General features: G+C 32.7%; 1 protein-coding gene across 1 annotated transcript in view; it reads left to right on the top strand.

The window, feature by feature from the left end:
* The window catches only part of LOC107450772 (neprilysin), a 68,473-nt gene that overhangs the window by 29,713 nt on the left and 17,524 nt on the right, over nt 1–21,236 (top strand). Inside the window, exons 14-19 of the mRNA XM_087154169.1 lie at nt 3,542–3,645; nt 5,902–5,939; nt 8,628–8,679; nt 11,634–11,704; nt 12,995–13,101; nt 18,519–18,584. Coding sequence (XP_087010295.1) covers nt 3,542–3,645; nt 5,902–5,939; nt 8,628–8,679; nt 11,634–11,704; nt 12,995–13,101; nt 18,519–18,584 — 438 coding nt within the window. The remainder of the gene's footprint in view (nt 1–3,541; nt 3,646–5,901; nt 5,940–8,627; nt 8,680–11,633; nt 11,705–12,994; nt 13,102–18,518; nt 18,585–21,236) is intronic.

Here is a 21,236-nt window from a genome sequence, read left to right as displayed (position 1 = left end):
TTTTTCCTTTCAATTAAAAAAATATTTTAATTTAAGAGAATTCGAATTAACAATTGCGCTAAAAAACTTACAGTATATCCTCATACAGTTCAACATACAGTTGCTCTATAATCACCGATTTTTGCATAGATATTTTAAAATATTAGTCAATACATTTCTTATATTCTACATTAATAGCTTTAAGTTAATGTTATAAATTAAGAGAAGGAATTTTTAACATCTGACCAACCACTGTTGAGTTCAATCAGACCTAGAGTGAATTTTAAATCATGAAAATAAGTTTGGATGCCAGTTCCTATTAATACTCATTTGTCTCTTTCTAGCGCCTAATGCAGTTCATAAGCACTACCTGGATTTAAAACGCTTTTAGAGTAAAAAATAAAACCTCAAAAATATGCATAAGTTAAGAATGATAGGGCTTTGTGCAATCCTAATTTAAGTCCAGAATCTTAAATTGGTGTTTATCGCCTAATTAAATTTACGAATAAAACAACTGGTTTACGCAGTGGACTTCATAAATCCAATAATAGAAAGAAAAAAATTAAATTTTCCTTGCTGCGCCTTTTAATTATTTATTGAAGTTAAGGAATTTCATGAAAGTGGAAAAAGATCTCGCCAAAATTTCCATGTTCTAAAAGGTTTAATTTTTAAAAAACAACATGTCTATTTGAATTATAAGGGTTGCTGAAATAAAAAATGGACACTTGTAATAGCGTCCGAAATGCATAGAACCATAAAAGATTTAAGGTCATAAAGGAAGGTAAAAGGAATGCACCATAGGTTGCATGCAAACTGATTAACCTGTTCGCGTGAGAGCATTTGCAAATCGGATAGATATAAAGTTGTAAAGTTATGTAAAGTTGTGCAAAAAAAGATGCAAACTGATGCAAACTGCATGCAAACTGATTAACCTGTTCGCGTGAGAGCATTTGCAAATCGGATAGATATAAAGTTGTAAAGTTATGTAAAGTTGTGCAAAAAAAGATGCGAACTGATTAACCTGTTCGCGTGAGAGCATTTGCAAATCGGATAGATATAAAGTTGTAAAATTATGTAAAGTTGTGCAAAAAAAGATGCAAACTGCATGCAAACTGATTAACCTGTTCGCGTGAGAGCATTTGCAAATCGGATAGATATAAAGTTGCAAAGTAATGTAAAGTTGTGCAAAAAAAGATGCAGAATAAGTTCATTAACAGAAACGATAGATTAACTGGATATCTTGGCTTGCTCTGTCACTATTCAGATTTGTTATTGAACTGCGGAAATAACGAAAACTTTTGCATGATTTGTTCATCGTCGTTTGTTTCAGACAGTGCTCGTCATAATCAACACCATTTAATGATAAATGTTCACATTACTCTCCCTTTACTCTCAGCCGCTCGCAATACTCTCTGCCACACAAAAATTTTATTTCTGGGCGTTGCACTGATTTTTCCCTTTTATCTCAACTTTGCATTCATTTTAAATACTCTCATGTGAACTGATTTGTAAATCTTACGTAATCTGTAGTGCACTTTTCTCACCTTATTTATAAACTTGGAGAATGATGCTGCTGTCACTTCTGTGCTTCAAATGCTATCGCGTATGTTCACTTAACATTGGGGAAATACGTACCCGTTCGAACAATTCTTTTCGCCAAGTTATATATAATTTGAAATCGGAGCTATGCTTCGGGTACTGCTTTTTTATTCTCTTTGGCGAAAATAACCCCTAATCCTAAATTTGAGAGTCCTATGAGCAGTTCTTAGTAAATTTTATTTTGATAAGCTTTCAGAAAATTTATACTTATATACGCTTTAATATATTATTTTAATATGTTATTTTAATATATTATTTTAATATATTATTTTAATATATTATTTTAATATATTATTTTAATATATTATTTTAATATATTATTTTAATATATTATTTTAATATATTATTTAACAGCTAATGTAATCACCGTCTTTAGACGATGATTAAGAAACGTATAGTATCAGCAATTATTTTCTTTAGTTATGCGTTTATGTAAAAACTGGATTATTAGTTAAAATTTGGAATTCCTTTTTAAATTCTATTGTTTCATTTTAAGCTTCATACTGTAAGGGCGCTTTTTCATTACACGTTCACGATATCGACAAATGTGTGAACGACAATGTCGTTGCCGGATCGTTTAAGCAATTGTTTTTTCACTTGTCCGATATCGTTAGTCCGAGAAGTAGAAATTCTTGTTCATTCAATGTTTTGAGCTTGAGTGTGTAGAGACATAAAATTTAAATAATTTATTTGAACGTGTTTTGAAAAATTATAAGTTTTAGTTTTGAATTCGTTTTGGCAACGGAGTTAGATATATAATAAATGTTGTTGTGTTCTAAAATGTTTCAGAAATAAAATATGCTATTTTTTTGATAAAATTATTGGTAGTATCGTAAATTGGCGTCCATTTAATTTAGTTGGCACAAAGACCCAACAAGTGAGCAGTTGCTTGTGTTCTGCTGTGATTTTTTTCTGCAAACTTTAAATATGCCGGATGATAATCGTCGTCTCAAACTACTTACTTTATTTTAGAAGAAAAAAGCTAGCAGTGCAGAAACGTTTTTGGGTGCACGAAATGGTACTTACGTATTAACGCCACCGCAGCTACAGATTTGGCGGTTTTTAAGTGCCGCCAATCTACCCTTAAAATTATGTATGTAATCACTTAACATTACTTAAATTCTTTAAATGTTTTAAAGTATTAACGTTTTTTTCAAATCGAATTAAAATATTAGTTTCATTTAGAATAATCTTTTTAGATGATTTTTTAAATGAGTTTTATCAAATTTATCTTATGAAGCCGTTCTATCATGTTTTAAAAAAATGTTTCAGTTGAATCAGGGAACAAACTTTATATTATTCAATCAAGCAGAAACCAGTAGTTAGATCGAGTTCTGTTTGAAATACATAAGGGTCTTTATTTGCCTTCTTATCAAACCATTACTATTATAAAAAATACCATCCCTTCATTAAAGCATATAATGAATTTATAAAAATTTTCAATGAAACTTTTATGATTGTTTACGTCTTTCAACCTCATTATAATGTAAAAAATGCAACTTCATGAAATTAAAAATTTACAACCAGACATGAGAATAAATTATATAAAACTTTTATTTTCGAATTTTACATTTGACATGATCTAATAAAATATTAAAATTGATTAAAAGAATAAAATAATGATATCAAAAGAGGAAAAAAAATAGGAAAGATACACAACAACTAATAAAATCGCCATGATTTGAGGAGAAATTTGCTTGCCTAACCGACATTTGATTCCGACAAACGATATCGCCTTGTCGGATACGACATAATCGTTATCGTATCGGTGAGTGAAAAAGCGCTCCGTTGCTGACCATGTATTTTACTTGACCCTATGTCGTTCGCCGACAATCGGATCCGTTTTGTCGTTATCGTGTCGTGTAATGAAAAAGCGCCCTAAGGTCTAATCCATTTGATTCAGAACTCAATATGATTATTTAAGCTATGTTTGCAACTTTTAAAAGAAATTATTTACTTTCAGTTCGAACCCTCCAAGGACAATTTTTTCTGGAACATTTCAGAATACCAGAAGGTCAAGCTGAAGCATACTTTATCATCCAATTTTTACAGATTTAATGACGATAGGTAAGTTCTTCACATTTAAAACAAAGTTTAAATTATTTTTCCAAAAAAAAAAAAAAAATCATTTATACTTTTAACTGAATTTTTTATAAAAATTAGTCAAATTTGATTCAAAATCTTTTAAAATTAATTTACAAAAAAGATATTTAAAAAAAATTATTTTAAAAAGACTTTTAAAAAAATTAATTGAAAATATAATTTTCAACTTCTTGCACAAGAAAAAAGAGAAAATAAAATATCCGAAGCTGACAATTAAAAAATAATTGGAAAAAAGAATCGTAAATTGACATAAATACATAGAAATACCGTCAATAACAGTTTGACGATTTTCTTTGTGTCTGACCGAAACAGAGTTGCCCCATGATGTCCTATTTTAAATACCATTTAGTATTCAAAAGCAAGGTATTCTTTAATGATTGTCCTAGACCCTTCATAGGACCATTTTTTTCCTATTAATATAATATTAAAATAATTTTAGGAAAGACTGTTTTATAAGGAACAGTTCATTTAGTTTATCACTTAAAATTAATTCAATTTTAAAGACCATTTTTTCAGTGAGATTTACAAAATTTTATCATCTCTAAAGAAGTGGTCTTTAGCTTGCACTTCTGTTCTTATGTTGTCGTTGTCGTAGGGCATTAAAGCAAGGGAGTGCGATTGTTCTTATTACATAGTGGCGCCATCTATGACCAAGATTTCGAATCCTTCCACACTAAAACGTCACTCCCGTTTATTGCGCGGATTCATTCATACATCCATCCACATGTCGTAATTTTGACCTGAACCAGAGAACAATCAATCTCGAATCCAGTACCCCAAATGGTACAATTTGTTAAGAGATAATGGAGGACTTTTTGTCCCAAAATATTTAACGTGTACCAGTCACCATTTACTACACGGGGAGCCTTCAGCCGGCTAGATTTGAACCCCTTGCCAACCATTCTATCCCGGCCACTTCTGTTCTTATAAATTACTAAATTTATAAATTCTGTCTGTGCAACTTCAACGAGAAATGGTCCAATGCACGATCGCATAATATACAAGAAAAAATAACTCCTGTGTGTTGGACTCTTTTCCTGATCCCACGTACCCTTACTGTAACTACTTTTATGCAAACAAAGCCTTTTATAAATTTTTTCTTTGTTGAAGTTACCATCAGATTGCTGTTCAAATCATAGGTATTAAAATAGCTTCTTATAAGTATTTAAAAATTATTACAGTTGGAAAAATACTTCACGTGCCTTTACAAAGAGTAATGCATAATTTCAAAAACCTTGCTAAAATTAAAGTTATACAAATCATGTGCTGTGAAACCTCCAAGAAAGACCACCTCTGTGTAGCGACCTCCTCTTCTTTCTTCTTACAATCCCTTTTGGGGGCAAGGAATTTTTACATTGACTTTATGTTTAGGAGAGACTAACAAAACCTCATCCAGCGACCGGGCAAACCTCAGCACCAATTATCAAAACAAAAAAATAACAAAACAAATAAATAGAGTAAATTCTATTCAAAATATTTGTGAGGTTCTTATTTGGAGAGCTTTTTTTAACGATCTTTGAAAGAGATCTACAATCTCATGATGCAATCAGAGTGCACTAATGACGATGCTATTAATGATTTATTTTTAGAGTTGAAAGTTAAATGAGAAAAAAAAATTTTTTTCAGAGAAAACTAATCACTTAAACAAACAAATTCTCATCTTTTAAAGCTAACTAATTTTTATGATATAAAATTATATGAAAACGTAAACAAAAAAGCCTAATTGTTTATTCATTTAAAATTGTTCTATCCTTTTTATAATTGGTAAATTTGTTTTTACATATCAGTAGGGATCATCTTTATTGTAGCTAAATGTCATTCATCGATCCGGATTACATGAGGTCAACACAAGTGTCACTTCCGCGCAAAGAAAATGACAGGAACGAAAATTTAAATCGTATGCGAAAAATCATGAACCATCGGTAAGGTTTTGAGGTTAAGGGAAATAACCCCTAAGAACGAGCAACCTTCATTAACGACCATTTTACTGCGGAACAGAAAGTAGTCGCTCCCGAGAGGCTTCACTGTAATACATTTTTAATAAATATTACACCATTTTCTTAAGCACTAGTGGGTCATCTGAAGGCTAAGTTATTTTACAGGTTAAGCTTGAAAATTGTTTTAAGTATGTACGTATAATTTAGTATAGAGTAATGTATTTTATTTCGGGCACGATTTCATCTGAAAATTTTTACTGATAACTTTAATGTTATCTTTCAGCATGTTTGTTGTAAATGCTGTTTTTGGACGACATATTGGTAAGTAAAATCATATCTATCTTATTATATAAAACGCTAATACGTACGTATATATCAATAAAACCGATGATATTTCTTTTCTCGCGTTGGCAACAGTTTTTATTTTTAATTGATAGGCTTCGGCGCGCAAGAGCACGTAGTGAGCATCATATGGCTAATCTATCTATCTTCTATATTATATAAAACGCTAGTACGTATGTATCAATAAAACCGATGATATTTCTTTTCTCGCGTTGGCAACAGTTTTCATTTTTAATTGATGGGCTTCGGCGCGCAAGAGCACGTAGTGCGCATCATATGGCTAATCTATATTATATAAAACGCTAATACGTTTTAATCGATAGGCTTCGGCGCGCAAGGGCACGTAGTGAGAATCATATGTCTAATCGACTGAATTCTCATCGAATTATCAAAACATTTCTCACAAAATTATCTTCATCGAAGCCGATGCTTTACATCCGGAGTTCAGTACTATTTCATATTGTTTTACAACACATGGTTTTAGCCCTCTGGTGGGAAAGGCTTCAAAACAAAACTTACAGCAGTCACTTTTCTCAACAACTGAAATTTAGGATAGTGTGATTAAGAAAAATATGTGAACTGTTTGCAATTTCAAATTAATATTGAAATGCACAGGTTTAGAATTTTCTACAGTGAAAAGTTTTCGGAACTTCTGTGTTCAAAAAAGTATACAAAAGCTAAAAGTTAAGAACGCATCCAATGAGCGAGTAAAGCGAGCATCGGATTGCAAAGCAATCCGAAATGAACTGCGAAAGCAGTTCCGAGGGTTGGCGAGCGCCAGCGAGCAGGGGGCGAAGCCTCCTAGTCACATCTAAATCTTTATTGTCTTCATTATGACTTTACATCATTCAAAACTAGTGTTTTTGATGAGAATCTAAATGCTTCAAGCATTGAATTCATTATCGAAGAGTGTTTGATGTATTTAGAATCCAACTATACTCTGTTGCAAGTTTTTAAAAAAAAACATTATTCCTATAGAGAGAGCCAGTTTGCATCTGAGTGCCTGCCAAATGTAGGCCAAGCTCCTAGTGCGAACGAATATCAACATCGCCAACTCTCGAAACAACGTTGCACAGCTTTCTTTTTGCTTGCTTTTTTAAATTGTGCGAAATGAGGAAAACTAAACTTGATGAATAAACAATGAGCAAGTAATAAGAATTAATAAAAATGAAATCTAAGAGTTGTAATAAAAATATTCCCTTCTGTTCGCAATTAAAGAAAGTGATGAAAGAATATAAATATTGCTTCTTACAGACGATTTTCTTCTATAGCGAAAGGAAAGTGAAATTCTGATTTGCTAATGGCACGTCAGCATAAGTCGCGCCATTTTTAATAGTCCAATCAAACCCAGTGCTCTTGTAATATCGTATAGTTGTTTCTTTTTCAAGAGCGAATGTTCCCCTTATTTAACCAAATGTGTCGCCAGTAAGACTGCAAAACTATAACCTTTTTTAATAGTTCTATGATATATATCATAAAAGATAGCACGAATTAAATTTCTGTTTGACGTGTTTAATTTTTAAAAGCCTTTTATATTGCTTTGAACGCGAATTTGTATAATTTGATAACGAAATAAAATGAAACTATATGCTGTCGCGGTTGATTACTTAAATCCTATACCGCAATGGTCTTTTCTTAACTCGCAACGGAGTACAGTTGGTTTAGATGGTCAGTAGGCAAGCAGTGTAGGCATGTTTTGGTTCGTGGTCATGTCTCCGGCTGCACTGCTGAGGCTTGTAGATCTTGTCTGTTGGGAAAACGGATATAGAATGCGATGTTGGTAATGATGATATCTATCAAATTAGTTGACAATGTAACGAGAACTTCGTTGATAAAAAGATGTAGGAAAAGTTATCATTCTTGATATATATTTAAAAGCAGATGATTTTTTTAGAACAATGAACATTCGGAAATGAACAGAAAATTTGGCTAGATTTGAAAGAAATCTGTTGCTTTTTGAATTTTTTGGCTTTTGATGTTTTATGACCTGGATTGCCGGTTTAATCGGGCGGTAGGTCCATGTTCAAGGGGTCTGCTGTTTGATCGTTCAAAGATTCCCCGTGTGCAAAATGGTGGATGGTTAACGCTGAATCTATCGGGGTCACGACGTCCTCCAAATTCCCACAACAAATCAATACCTGTAGGGGTACTGGATCGGAGAATGATCGTGCTCAGAATCGGGTCAAAATAATGATCTGCAGATGGATGGATGGATAGTGCGTGAATGTGTCCTCCCTGTGAAACGGGCTATGTCGTATGTGTGCATCAGTAGACAAATTCTAGGCTACAGATGGCGCCACTTCAAAACAGGAAGAAGCTCACTCTTCTGCCTTAATATTGTCTAACAAGTGGCAAAGTGTTGTCACATAGTAGTAAATGGCCAGATTACAGAAATAGTAACGAGTTACGTAACATGACAAATACCAGATTAAAATCTATTCTTTTTTTAATCTTTTGTTCTTTAATCTTTTGTCATCAGCAGCAAAATCAAAATTTTATATGTTCCTCTTAAGTATAAAACTATTTGATGTTAAATCTTTGCTGTAAATTAAAAGATTCTTTGTTCACAAAAGTTATTCAATGAATAACAATAGTTAAATAATAATAAAAATAATCAAAACAACAACTATTTAATGAGTTCTTATTATTTACAATCTATGTATTCAGTTCTTAGATATGGAATTCTTAATCCACCAGCCTATCACTTTAATAGACCAAGGTAAGAAATTCTTTCTATCATTTCCGTAATTTCATTATTAAATTTATAGTTCGCGAAACAAAAACTTTAAATTTTAAAAGCCATTTGACCAGATGATGGATTTTTATGTATTATGACGCGGGTTTTGATTAATGCAGAAAATTTATTTGTTATAAGATCAAATGACCAATTGCCTTTTTCGGGGTTTTTTTAAAGCTATTTTACTGAGTAAATTTCGAGCGCTGATTTTAGCAATATTGTTGCAAGTTTTTGTTAATTTGTATACCAAAAGTTAACTATATTTTAGTAAAGTTTTAGATATATTTTGATACTGAGCGTGTTTAAAAAAAACGCTTGTTTATAAATCTTTACTTATATTTAAGATATTTTCCTCATAAATTTATACGTTTCATTACTCCAAACTTGTAAAGTTAAAGTCCCTATAAACTTCTGTAAACATAATATCAATCAATTCTTATGTGATTGGTTTACTTCATTGATTGTTAGTTAAAATTAATTGATGCAAGATTCATTTTCAATTTTGATTTTTTTTCTATATTTTTGAATTTATTATTTTGTTGCGTTAAAAGTAACCACTCACTTATACCACAAAACAAGATATTTTTTAACCTCAGGTTCGGACTAGGAGTATGGGGTTTAATTGAATTAAATATGGCAAACGAATAAGGGGAACTTAAAAGAATTATTTTGCATTTCCCTGAAATATTTAAAAAAACTTTCATAAGATTTATTTATTAGGTATATAATTCACATAAATAATTAGAAATTTTAAGCTTTCTTTACTATTTTAAATTTGTTTTGATTTTTAATCACTTTCGCTTTTTTAATAGACCTAGTCCTCTTTCAAAAAATTCAGAATTGGTTGGAGGAAGATTTTAAGAGAATTTGGCTAAAAACATAGGACTCAAATTCATAGAATTTTTTTTTTTTTTGGCAGCATATTAAGACACCAAGATTTCGAACTCTGAGACACGAATAGTTCAACTGAGAGTTTTAAGGCTTATAGATTTTACTAATTGACAACTTACGGACAAAAGAGCCAAACAAAATCTTTATTTCCTCTCACATCTGATTTTTTTCCCATAAAAAGTTAAATTCTTCAAATATCTCTTTTGTACGTATGGAATAAAAATCATAATGCATGCTGATGCATTCTTGAAACAACATTCGAAATGCTTTCCAATCAAAACAGCTACACCTTCATAATTGAGCTACCTTCGGTGCGTTATATACAAAAAACACGATTTTTTGTGAAATTATGTAGAAAGAAAAAGGATAACGTAAAAACTTTAATGCTAATTTTCTTCAATCCAGTAAAATGCCACTTGGAACCTTCAACTCAAAACAATGTTAACAATCAAATATTAACAAGGAATAGTCGAACATGATAATCAAAATTATACCACCATCTAACGGGAACGTATCAAACAAGTGTTTATCAAGTTAAATAAGTATTCCTAGGAAGAATTCAGCTACTTAAACTTACAATGTTTACAAATATCTATATATATATATTTCTCTTACACGGCGATGAAAAAAAACCTCATTACAACTCCCCGAATGGCAACTCTAGAAAATCGACCAATGATTGCCGCTAAAAATGTCACATGCCAAGTCTAGCTGTGATGGCTCAACATATAGCGCTTTTAAAAACGGAAACTGAAATAACCAGAGAGAGCATAAGCTAGGAAGAAGTTAGTAGTCTTTGTCGATATAATCTTTTTTCAGTATTTTGTCGAAAGCGCTTTTTTTCACGAACTTAAATATTACGAATTTATTTGACGATTTTTGATTTATATCACGAATTTATTTTTAGAAATTTTATGTTAAGATTTTATACTATAGCACATTTCTAATAGGTTTAACGAATTACATGCCATTTATTTGAATTCAAATTTATTTTAATGACTCAGTATTTACTAAGAAGATGTAATTTCTTTTTAAAAAGAAAAAAGCTGTTATACGGATTTGAATGATTGTTTTGAATTCTTAGAATTTTGTGCATTTGCAGTTCACCTAAGTTCGTAGCGAGCGAGGCGAGCTTGGTTTGCGAAGCAAACCATATAAGATTGCGAAAAAATTTTCGGGAGTTGGCGAGCGTTAGCGATCAGGGGGCACAGCCCATTAGTACCATATAAAAGGGAAATAAAACAAACAGCCATATATTAATGAACCTCCAAGTACTATATTCACCATCTATCCTAAAAAAAAAAACAAAAGCTACCGGAAGTCTTGAGGTCCTCTTCTGACGTCATAGCATTAAAGAGACTATTTCTTTTTTAGACGCTCCGGATTTGTTTGTATATAGTCGGAATACTTAGTTTTTCTTAATTTAATTTTTGTGCCGTGTTTTTTGTGAAAAAATGTGCTTCTCATATTTTAAAATATCATATAAAGATATAAATAAAGGTACTTCGGAAAATTATCCTAAATTGATATGCAATTACAAGATCGTTAAGATGCGGATTAGCGCAATTTGGTTTACACCAGCAGAAATTCTTCTACCTGAATCTTATACCGGAAGTTAAAACAACCTCTACAAATACTACCTCCTACCGTGGAGAACATGAAACGTGGTCGAGAATAAGGTCGAATAGCTATACCGAGAACTCCTTCAGGCACCCGATTCGCGTGCTGACTGTTACCATGGTTACGAGGATAAGGTTGTGGTGTCAATCTTTTCTTTTTCATGTAGGTAGGGAGAATTATATACAATTTTTTATATTTCCAATGGGAAACGATTTCATTCGTTCCATAGTAGAAGAAAACCGTAGATTTGCACTAGGAATTCTCGTGAAAGCTGAACAGTAATTTAGTTCCTTTTTTTTTTTTTTTTTTCGTACAGAAATAATCTAAAGTAAGCTGTTAAACTTAATAATTTTTATCGTGTAGTAAATCTTAAAATTTATTTTAGAAAAATATTTCACTCTTAAAATTTATCTCTTTTTTATCAGCGTGCTGAATTTAGGTTCTGTAGGATATATTATTTTGCATGAAATTGGTCATGGAATATCTATGGTACTCGGTAAGTAATATTCAACATCCTATACTTTTTAAAACCTATTGTACGTCATAAGACCATCAACACCCTATCTCACATGACTAATTTCACTATCGCATTCTTTTTATATTGCAATAGTAATATTGATCCCAAAGGAATAAATCTTAATCGTCTATTTCAAAAAAATTATGGCGAATTTTAAAGTAATTTATTAAAACATTAAAATCAAGTTCAAAAGGATGGATCAAAAAAGCGAAAGGAGAACTTTGAGTTGACAAATGTTATTTAAAATCAATCTAACGATGAATTAAGTGTAATTTTTTAAAAAAAATGATTCATATTTTAAAACAAATTTAAAAGATTTGCTGAGTTGGAAAAAAATTTCTTAATTTTTTATGGTTTTAATTTAAATGTTCAAAACTTTAAAACTCCCACTTTCAGTGAAAAAAAAGAAAAAGAAATAGCACAAAGCTCCTAATTGTTCAACACGTATGTAGGAGAGGGGGGGGGGGACGAAATTTATTACATTTTGAGAAATAAGAATTTAAAAATATCTTTATTAAATGTCTCTTAATAAAGTCTCTTAGGGATTTAAAATCTGTTAAAGACAAAACATTTCCATTAGCCTACAATATATTAATAAAATATAATCAGTTTATTAAAATTAGCTACTTTAGTAAAATGTAATGCTTTTATGTAATGAAATTATTTATATTAAATCTAATTATTAAATATAATTATTTTAACTTTAGCTATATACTTTTATTTTATTCTATTAACTTAACTTATAAGGCCGGGATAGCCTAGTCGGTAGGGTGCTGGGCCCATGTTCGAGGGTTCGAACCCGCCGACCGAAGACTCCTCGTGCAGTAAAGTGACTGATGCACGTTAAATCTGTCGAGTCGCAAGAGTCCTCCATGTTCCCATAACAAATCTATACCTCTGGGGGTACTGGATTAGAGATCGATCGTTCTCTGATTCAGGTCAAAACTACGATCTGTGGATGAATAAATGGATGTATGAATGGGTCCGCCCTATAAACGGGTGTGACGTATGGTGTGGCAGAAGTCGAATTCTTGGCCATAGATTGCGCCACTGGAAAACAAGAACAATCGCACCCCCTATGCCTAAACAGGCATAGGGGGTGCGATTTTAACAACAACTTATAATTATTTAGCTGAATGTAGTTATTTTTATGAAATGTAGTATTTATTAAATATTCATGATACAAATAAACATACGATAATCGTATTTGAATGCAATTCGCATAAATACATTACAATTTCATGCATGCATTTCTCGTAACGTTTGTAGATGCTATGATGCATAAAGGAGATGCTAATGCAACAAAATACAAAGAAAAATCTGCCTGCCTACAAGATCAATTTTCTGAGTATGTTTTGGAAAAGATTGGCAAGAATGTAAGTACTTTTGTTATAATTGTTCTGCCATGCATTTAATACGATCAAATACGATTCACCAATTTACATTAAGAAATTCTAGAGTTTTTTTTCTCCAAAAAAAAATTTATTATCTGAAAAAGTGAGAAAAAAAGAACTTGATTATGTCCCTAAGAAAACCTTAGAAGATTAGAATATCCTTAAGCAGCAAATTTGCCCACAATCATTTCCAAATCATGATTTATTTACACTGCTCGAGAATTTTCAGGTTTGACAGATTATCTCCAAAAATACAGGAAAGATTTTAAAATTCAGTTTCAACTTAAGCTAATATAAAACAATTTTCGCTATATATTCAAGTATATTATAACTCTAAATAAAAATGCTCATAGGTACTTTTTTTTTTTTAATTTTTGCATATTTGGTTTCTTGGGAGAAGAAATGTGAAATAGTTTTGGAAACATTTTCTTGTCGAATTTTACATTAATTGCAACAAAAAAGAAACGTTTATAATGAACTAAATAGTGTCTTATTAATCAAAATCTATGTATCAATAATTAACTTAGTTTCCTATTAAAAATATATCTGTAAATAATATCACAAAAACTATTCGGCTTTTACTATTTGCTGTTTTTTTTTGTTCAAAATCAAATTTTAAATTTAGCATATATTTGAGCAAAATATATGCTATATTTTGCTCAATATTCAGCATATATTTGAGTATTATATGGTTTACTTCTAGCAATGAAAGCACTTTGGTCAAAATGAAAAATTCATCGAAACGAAAATGAGCAAAAACTCGCGTTTAATTAAAATAAAAACAATATTACGTATATTTTTATCTAAAATCTAAATGTTCAGGCTGTAATTATTATAAATATATTAAAATGGAAAATTCTGAAAATAAATATAAATGTCAATAAGAAATGTACTCACCTTTTTATGCATGTAGAAGAGAAAGAATAGACTTTAATAACTTATTGAATCAAAAAGACTTTCTATTGAACTACGGCCTGAGTTTTCGCTGCACTTTTTTGAATAGAGATTGTAAACAACGCCAAGTTTGCGCTAACCATCGTTGCAGAATGATCTAAATAGTATTAAATATCACTAAAGAAACACATTTTTAGGCGTAGAATGAATATAAAATGCGATTCTAATTATAGCAATTTTTACGAGAAATTTTTTTTATAATTCATAAATATCATAGTTATCACAGTAAAAATACCATAGTTATTATTTCATTGTTAAAATCGGTACTATGCTTGAAAACATTTGTTGTTAAAGAAGCTAAAATTAAAATTTCATTAAGAATTAAATATCATCTGTACAGTCAAGTAAGGCATTGTTTCAGATGATTTTTTATGTTAAAGCGAATAAAACAAAGTTCGAGTTTGGTAGACTAATAATTTAAAAGTTATTATAATTTTATGTACAAAAAATTGATTTCTACTTATTTTTGTATCTGACATTCTTATAATAAATTAAGCATTGTTTCCTCTGCATTTTTCATGCTGATTTGAATGAAATTTAACTTCAATCAATAAAAATAATACACTGGTTATCATAAATTAAGGAAAAATCACAAAAATAGCGATAACTCTTTCAAAAGTAAGCCAAACCGTGCAAAATTTGCATATGTTGTCCACTAAGAGTAGCTGAGTAAAATTGCAATATGCAAATTAGTGGCGCTGCACTCGGCTTACGTCATCTGCCTGGAGCATAAAAGTCCAAGTTTGAGAGAAAGCACACAAATTTTACTGTGATTGCGACATTGAAAATCTGAGATAGCCAATTCGTAATAATGACCTCTAGGCATCATTTGCCTGAAGAACTACGACGGAGAGCCATCGGGAGACTAGAGGCAGGGCAGAGTCAATCAGAAGTGGCCAGATGGCTAAATGTGAGTCCATCTGTGGTTCATAGACTTTGGAGGCAATTTCAAACCACAGATTCGGCATCTAGGAGGTTCAGTCAAGGACGGCCAACTGTTACGACCAGTGCCGATGACCGATATTTGACATTAAGTGCACGCAGGAATAGAACCGCTACTCCGACACATCTTAGATCCTCTCTTGCTGCAGCCACCGGAAGGTTGGTGTCAACGTCAACTGTGCGCAGAAGGCTCCACGAAGGTGGTCTGTATGCGAGACGACCAGCCATTTGCGTGCCGCTCACATCACGCCATAGGAGAGACCGTTTGCAGTGGGCCCGACAACATGTCCACTGGACGTCAGATCAATGGAGGCCTGTTCTCTTTACGGATGAGTCCAGGTTTAGTCTAGAAAGTGACAGTAGACGTTATTTGATATGGAGAGAACCTGGGACCCGTTATCATCCATCAAACATCCGTGAAAGAGATGCATACGGAAGAGGCAGTGTCTGTGTTTGGGGAGGCATATCCTTAGGAGGGCGCACATACCTCCATGTCTTTCCAAGGGGAACCGTGAATGCTCAGGTTTATCGAGACAACATCCTTGATGCTTATGTGCGCCCATATGCCGGGGCAATTGGTGATTGCTTCCTGTTACAGGACGATAATGCAAGACCACACAGAGCTCGCATTGTTGATGATTATCTTCAACAGGAAACAATTACTCGCATGGAGTGGCCAGCTCGATCCCCGGACTTGAATCCTATCGAGCACGTTTGGGATGCTCTAGGGAGGCGTGTATCAGCCATCAATCCGCCCCCTCAGACCCTTGCCACGCTTGCAACTGCTTTACAAGAGCAATGGCTCTCACTTCCTATTGAACTGATAGACCGCATAATTGAAAGCATCACACATCGCTGTTTGTGCTGTATTGCTTCTAGAGGCAATCATATTCCATATTAAAGGTACTTTTTCTATTGCAAACCGATACTTCCAATTTGTTTATTTTATACATGTGCTAATTTCTATACTACTATTAATGTCTGATAATTTCTTTTTATGTTGTTTAATACCTTACTATGTGTTGTATATTGTGGGTAAGTTTCATAAAATTCCATGTGTAATTTCTTGAGTTATCGCGATTTTTGTGAATTTTCCTTAATTTATGATAACCAGTGTATTTCATTAGATGCAAGGATTTTTATATAAAAAAAATATTTTTTTTATCTCGTACTTATTTATGCATTTGATATAGCTATCCAGTAACAGTGGTAAAAAATAAAGTATTGTTTCGTATATATTTGTCTTTGATGAATCGAATAAAACCAAGTCTGAGATGATAGAACTAGACAATAATATTTTACACTATTTAGACTATATTTTAGACTATTTATCACTAGATAATTTAAAACAATTCTACGTTCAAAAAAATACAATATCTGATCAGTACCTATCAATACATTTAAAGGTCTGGTTTCCTGGTTTCTGGTTACGTTGTAATCCAACTGCAGTTGAGTTGGACGGCAATTGTAGTTCAAGATGAGCTTTCGATGACGTATACTATCAAACTCACAAATGGACCAATCAGAGGTTAGCGCTGATTTCCAGCTGACGGCGTCCTGTCCTAAGAAACCAGGCCTTAAGTTTTCTTTCCAGACAAATAAACGATTGTTCCAAACAAGACCAAACATTAGTCAATAGGACTTATAGTTCAGATGTTACTAGGGTTCTTATGCACAAAAAGTACAATTTCCTATATTAATTTACCAATTTTCTTCTAATCTATTAGCTTTATTGCCACTCCGAGTTGATTTTCTTAAGGTCTGGTTTCTAAGGACAAGCGCCTTATCTGGGCGTCAGCGTAACGTCCATGTCCCGCTGATGCCAACAAAATACTGGTTTTTTGCTCGAGGCCTGGTTTCTTAGAACTAGCGCCTTATCTGGGCGTCATCTAACAGTTGACGTAGAGCTGACGCCAAAAAAATACTTTTTGTTAGCTCAGCGTGAGCAGTCGGTTCAACGCAGACATTATCTCTCATTGCGCATGCGTTAATAACGTAAACAAATATTTATTTCGAATTTGTATTGATTTTATTATTGTCGATCAGTGTTTTAGAGAGCAAATAATGACTTTGTCCAAGAAAAAACACTTTATAGCTGAGCTAAATGAAGAGTGCTATGTTTAATGAAGAAGCTATGTTTAATGTCAAAATCTTGGCTGATTTCAATGTGCTGTTGGATGTTGTCCGCCATTGCTTCTGTGGTTAACTTCACGTTGTAATCCAACTGCAGTTGAGTTGGACGGCAATTGTAGTTCAAGATGAGCGTTCGATGACGTATACTATCAAACTCACAAATGGACCAATCAGAGGTTAGCGCTGATTTCCAGCTGACGGCGTCCTGTCCTAAGAAACCAGGTCTTTAGATTCAGTGTGAAAGAAAAAAAATAATTATAAAAATCTTGCGTAGATAGTAACTAGATAGCAACGTCAAAAGTGCAAATAAGAACAAAACAAAAATAACCCTCATCAGAACCCAATAATCTAGGACCCTGGGAAAATTATGACTAAGGGGGCTCCAAAACTTCAAGTGACTATAAAATTTGTTTGCTTTTATTTCAATAAAAATTTCATTCTACTACACTACTGCCTTTAGCATAGTTAATACTGTATCATACGTTTGGATACCGCATCAATTTAATTCTAAATTTCTCTGATAAGCCTCGCTTTATTGAGAATTTGATTGGTCAATTGCCTATATTATATATATACAAACAAACGTACACATATGTGTCATTAATGTGATAAGTCCTTATTGATAAAAATTTAATTATTGTAAGAGATAATGAATTGGTTAGGATCACACTTGAATAAAGTGTCAAATTCAAATCTTTTAAATATCAACGGGCAAGTCCCTTTCAGCCCGTGCGATAATCAAGCCCTGGTACTATTTATACATAAAAATGCTTACAACAAATAAAATATCAATTCCAATGACTCGTGTTTGAACTTATTTAAATCAACGTGGAAAAACACATATGGAAAAAATATTTCCCTTGTCTAGACATAGCATTGTGGATCCTGGTAGCCCAGTGGACTCCGGTCCGAAGGTGCCGGGGTTTGATCCTAGACTCCGCTAAAACCCATCGACTACATGCGATATACATGTTCGTAAAATTTGTGAAATCGAAAGTCATGTCGTTGACCATGGGTACAGGGATCTGGAGAAAATTCCACTGCCCTTCAGATCTAAGTAAAAATTGGGGAAGTAGCCTCACGAACGATAGGTGCAGCGTGAGATTCTTAGCAAATATACTAATCGAAATTTTATTATTCTAAAATTTTAAAAAGGCACAAAATAGGATAAAATACTTCTATTGTTTTACTTGAAACCAAAAACGTAAGGCATCTCCCTTTCGAAAAACAGAATGAGAATTTTTGATGGTGATAGAAGTTTAATACAAAAATTATGCACCCTACGTTTCTACCTTATTTTCGTTTATTGTTGTCCTGTACATATTTTTTTTTCAGTTTCACGGAACTGAAACTTCTGAATACTTTTGTAGGTCAAAGGAAAGGAGACCTTCTCAGAAAATGTTGCTGATTTAATATCTGTTCAAATAATTGACAAGGTAAATGTACAAAATTTTCAATTCCGATTTCTACCAGCATTGAAGAGTAAAGTATTTACACAAATAAGTACTACACTCTAAATTTTTTACTGATGTTTTTTTTAATGAAAATGTTTAAAATTCTTAAACATTCTTAAACTTATACATATATATGTCTACCCCGTACAAGTGATAAAAAAAATTGACCATCTCTCATAGAGTATTCTAAATCATATGGGAAATAATGTATAAATTTTAACATAACTTTAATTACATCTGAAAACTAAGATGGAAGTCAAATTTTTTAATATATCCTAGTTGAATCGTTACATTCGATATTCCAAGAACTAAAATGCTTCAAGCAGGAAAAGGTTGCTATCCATACACACAGAACGCGAACGGGGCGGAGCGTCTTAACTGTTGATGTTTGAATATTTATTTTTGCCTTATAAGTAATGTGATCTCTGACGAGCGATTAAATTTCAAAATGGCCGATTCACGGATGTCTAGAATATCATTATTTTCGGAGACTATATTCTTTGTTGTGTATTTTTTAAATCCTTTTTCTAACTATTCCGCAGTTAAATAACAACCTATTTCTGAATTTTTTTTATTTCTATGCATACTTTTGACGAAATATTAGGTAGCTTAATTACAATTAACAAGTGTTTAAGTTAGAGCTAGTTAAACAGAACACTCTGTACATGAAGTAAAAGTTCAAGCTTTGAGTCACAGTGACGTCACAGGCAAAAATCGGAGGTTTGGCGCGGCGACAGTTTCTTCAAAGAAGCGTGAACCAGCTCTTCTATTCTCTCTTTAGACCTGGTGACTGTAGAAAGTATTTTATTTTGTTTCTGTTGCAAATATTATAATGTATTATGCATACGACTAAACAAATATTTCTTTTCATCGAAATCGTTCAAAATAAAAATACTATTTACAATTTGTACCACGTTGTGACAATTTTTGATATAGTCAAACTCATTGTAATCAAACTTAATACTGACATTGCGTAAACATTTAAAAGAATCAAATAAGTCCAGAGCAAGCGTAAAAACAAAATTTGTAGCCAAAGTCCAGTAAACGCCAACCGATACATACCATCTCCCTTCGACAAATAACGTGATCGAGCCACTTTGAAATTTAATCGCTCGTGATCTCCGAAGCAAGGTAAGAGGTTCAATCGGTTCTATTACGTACACAACCGGTTGAGAAAGAGAACACTTCTTCAATCTTGACCAATCTTATTGTTGTCGTCGTCAGCCATTAAGGCAGCGGGGTGCGACAGTTCGTTCTTTCCAGTGGCGCCCTCTATGGCCAAGAATTCGACTTATGCGACAACCATACGTCACACTCGTTTATAAGGCGGACCCATTCACACATCCATTCATTCTTCCACAGATCGTAATTTTGACCTGAGCCAGAGAGTGAGCAATCTCCAATTAAATAGTCGCAGAAGTATTGATTTGTTATGAGAACATAGAGGACTTTGTGACCCGACAGATTTAACGCGTGACAGTCACCATTTACTACACGGAGAGTCTTCTGCCGGCTGGACTCGAACTCCCGTTCTCACATACGTGAGTCCAGCTCCCTGCCAACCAGGCTATCCCCGCCCGCTTCAGAGCAATACCTACTAGGAAAGAGAAGGCCTCAGCACGGGTCACCATAAACAAAAAATTTGATCCTTTGGTAGTCCAAACGTAATGACATCTTTCGTGTTTACCACCATTGCTCAGCTTAGTTGCCCGAACGTTGTGACATCTTTCTTATTTTTCATCCACTGCGCAGTTTATGTTTGTTACGTCGGACTACTAAATTGATCCGTGATGAGGCCTTCTTTCTTCTAAGAGGTCGATCTTCTAAGAGGTTCACAGTCGATTTTGTTTATATTTGTAACAAAAAAAGAGAACTTTATGGGGACGCTTTGGCCTTATGATCGGTTAACTTAGCTATGTCACAAAAGGAAAATTTGACTAGTTGTCCATTGGCTAACCATTTCTTAGGGCCATATCCAATATTTAGCAGTTATTGACAACCGGCGCTATCAATTAACTTTCAGCGAACTTAAGGAATTTTAAAAATCACCCTCTTCCTATGAATTAATACTTTTCTTCGAGTTTTCCAATGTAAAAAATGATCACTGATATCAGTTAAACGTTATTAATGACGTTTTATTTTATCCTATATAATCTATATGTAATATGCGGCAATATACGTAATGTCATCATTGTACAGCATTTTTGCACATTGTACACATTACCCAATACGATGACAACTGATTTTTAGAGGAAGTCTGATAGTACATAATGATATCAATTCAAGAAAAATATAAGTATATGGAATAACGGCAAACTTTTTTAGTCTTTAGAAACAATTTAGGAAATACCTATCAAATTCTCAAACATGCCTGCCTGGATACTTCCCCGATAAATCGGGTTATTATTAATATATGGACTTAACTGATAGCGTATGCCTTCGCATTATGAAATTACATAGAACTAATAATAATAGATAACCATGGAAATTAAAAATATGAAATAATCTTACATATTTTTTCGTTTCTTACTGATACGTTTTTTTTCCTTTCGGCATTGAATACAATGCTAGGGAATATGTAAAATGTTTAATCAATTTATGCTTTGCCGGTTGATTTTTAACATTGTACAGGAT

Source organism: Parasteatoda tepidariorum, chromosome 10 (genome assembly GCF_982258835.1).
Source record: "Parasteatoda tepidariorum strain Cologne lab strain chromosome 10, Ptep-v5.0, whole genome shotgun sequence".
In the NCBI taxonomy this organism is placed as follows: Eukaryota; Metazoa; Arthropoda; class Arachnida; order Araneae; family Theridiidae; genus Parasteatoda; species Parasteatoda tepidariorum.
This window is presented reverse-complemented; position numbering and strand designations above follow the sequence as displayed.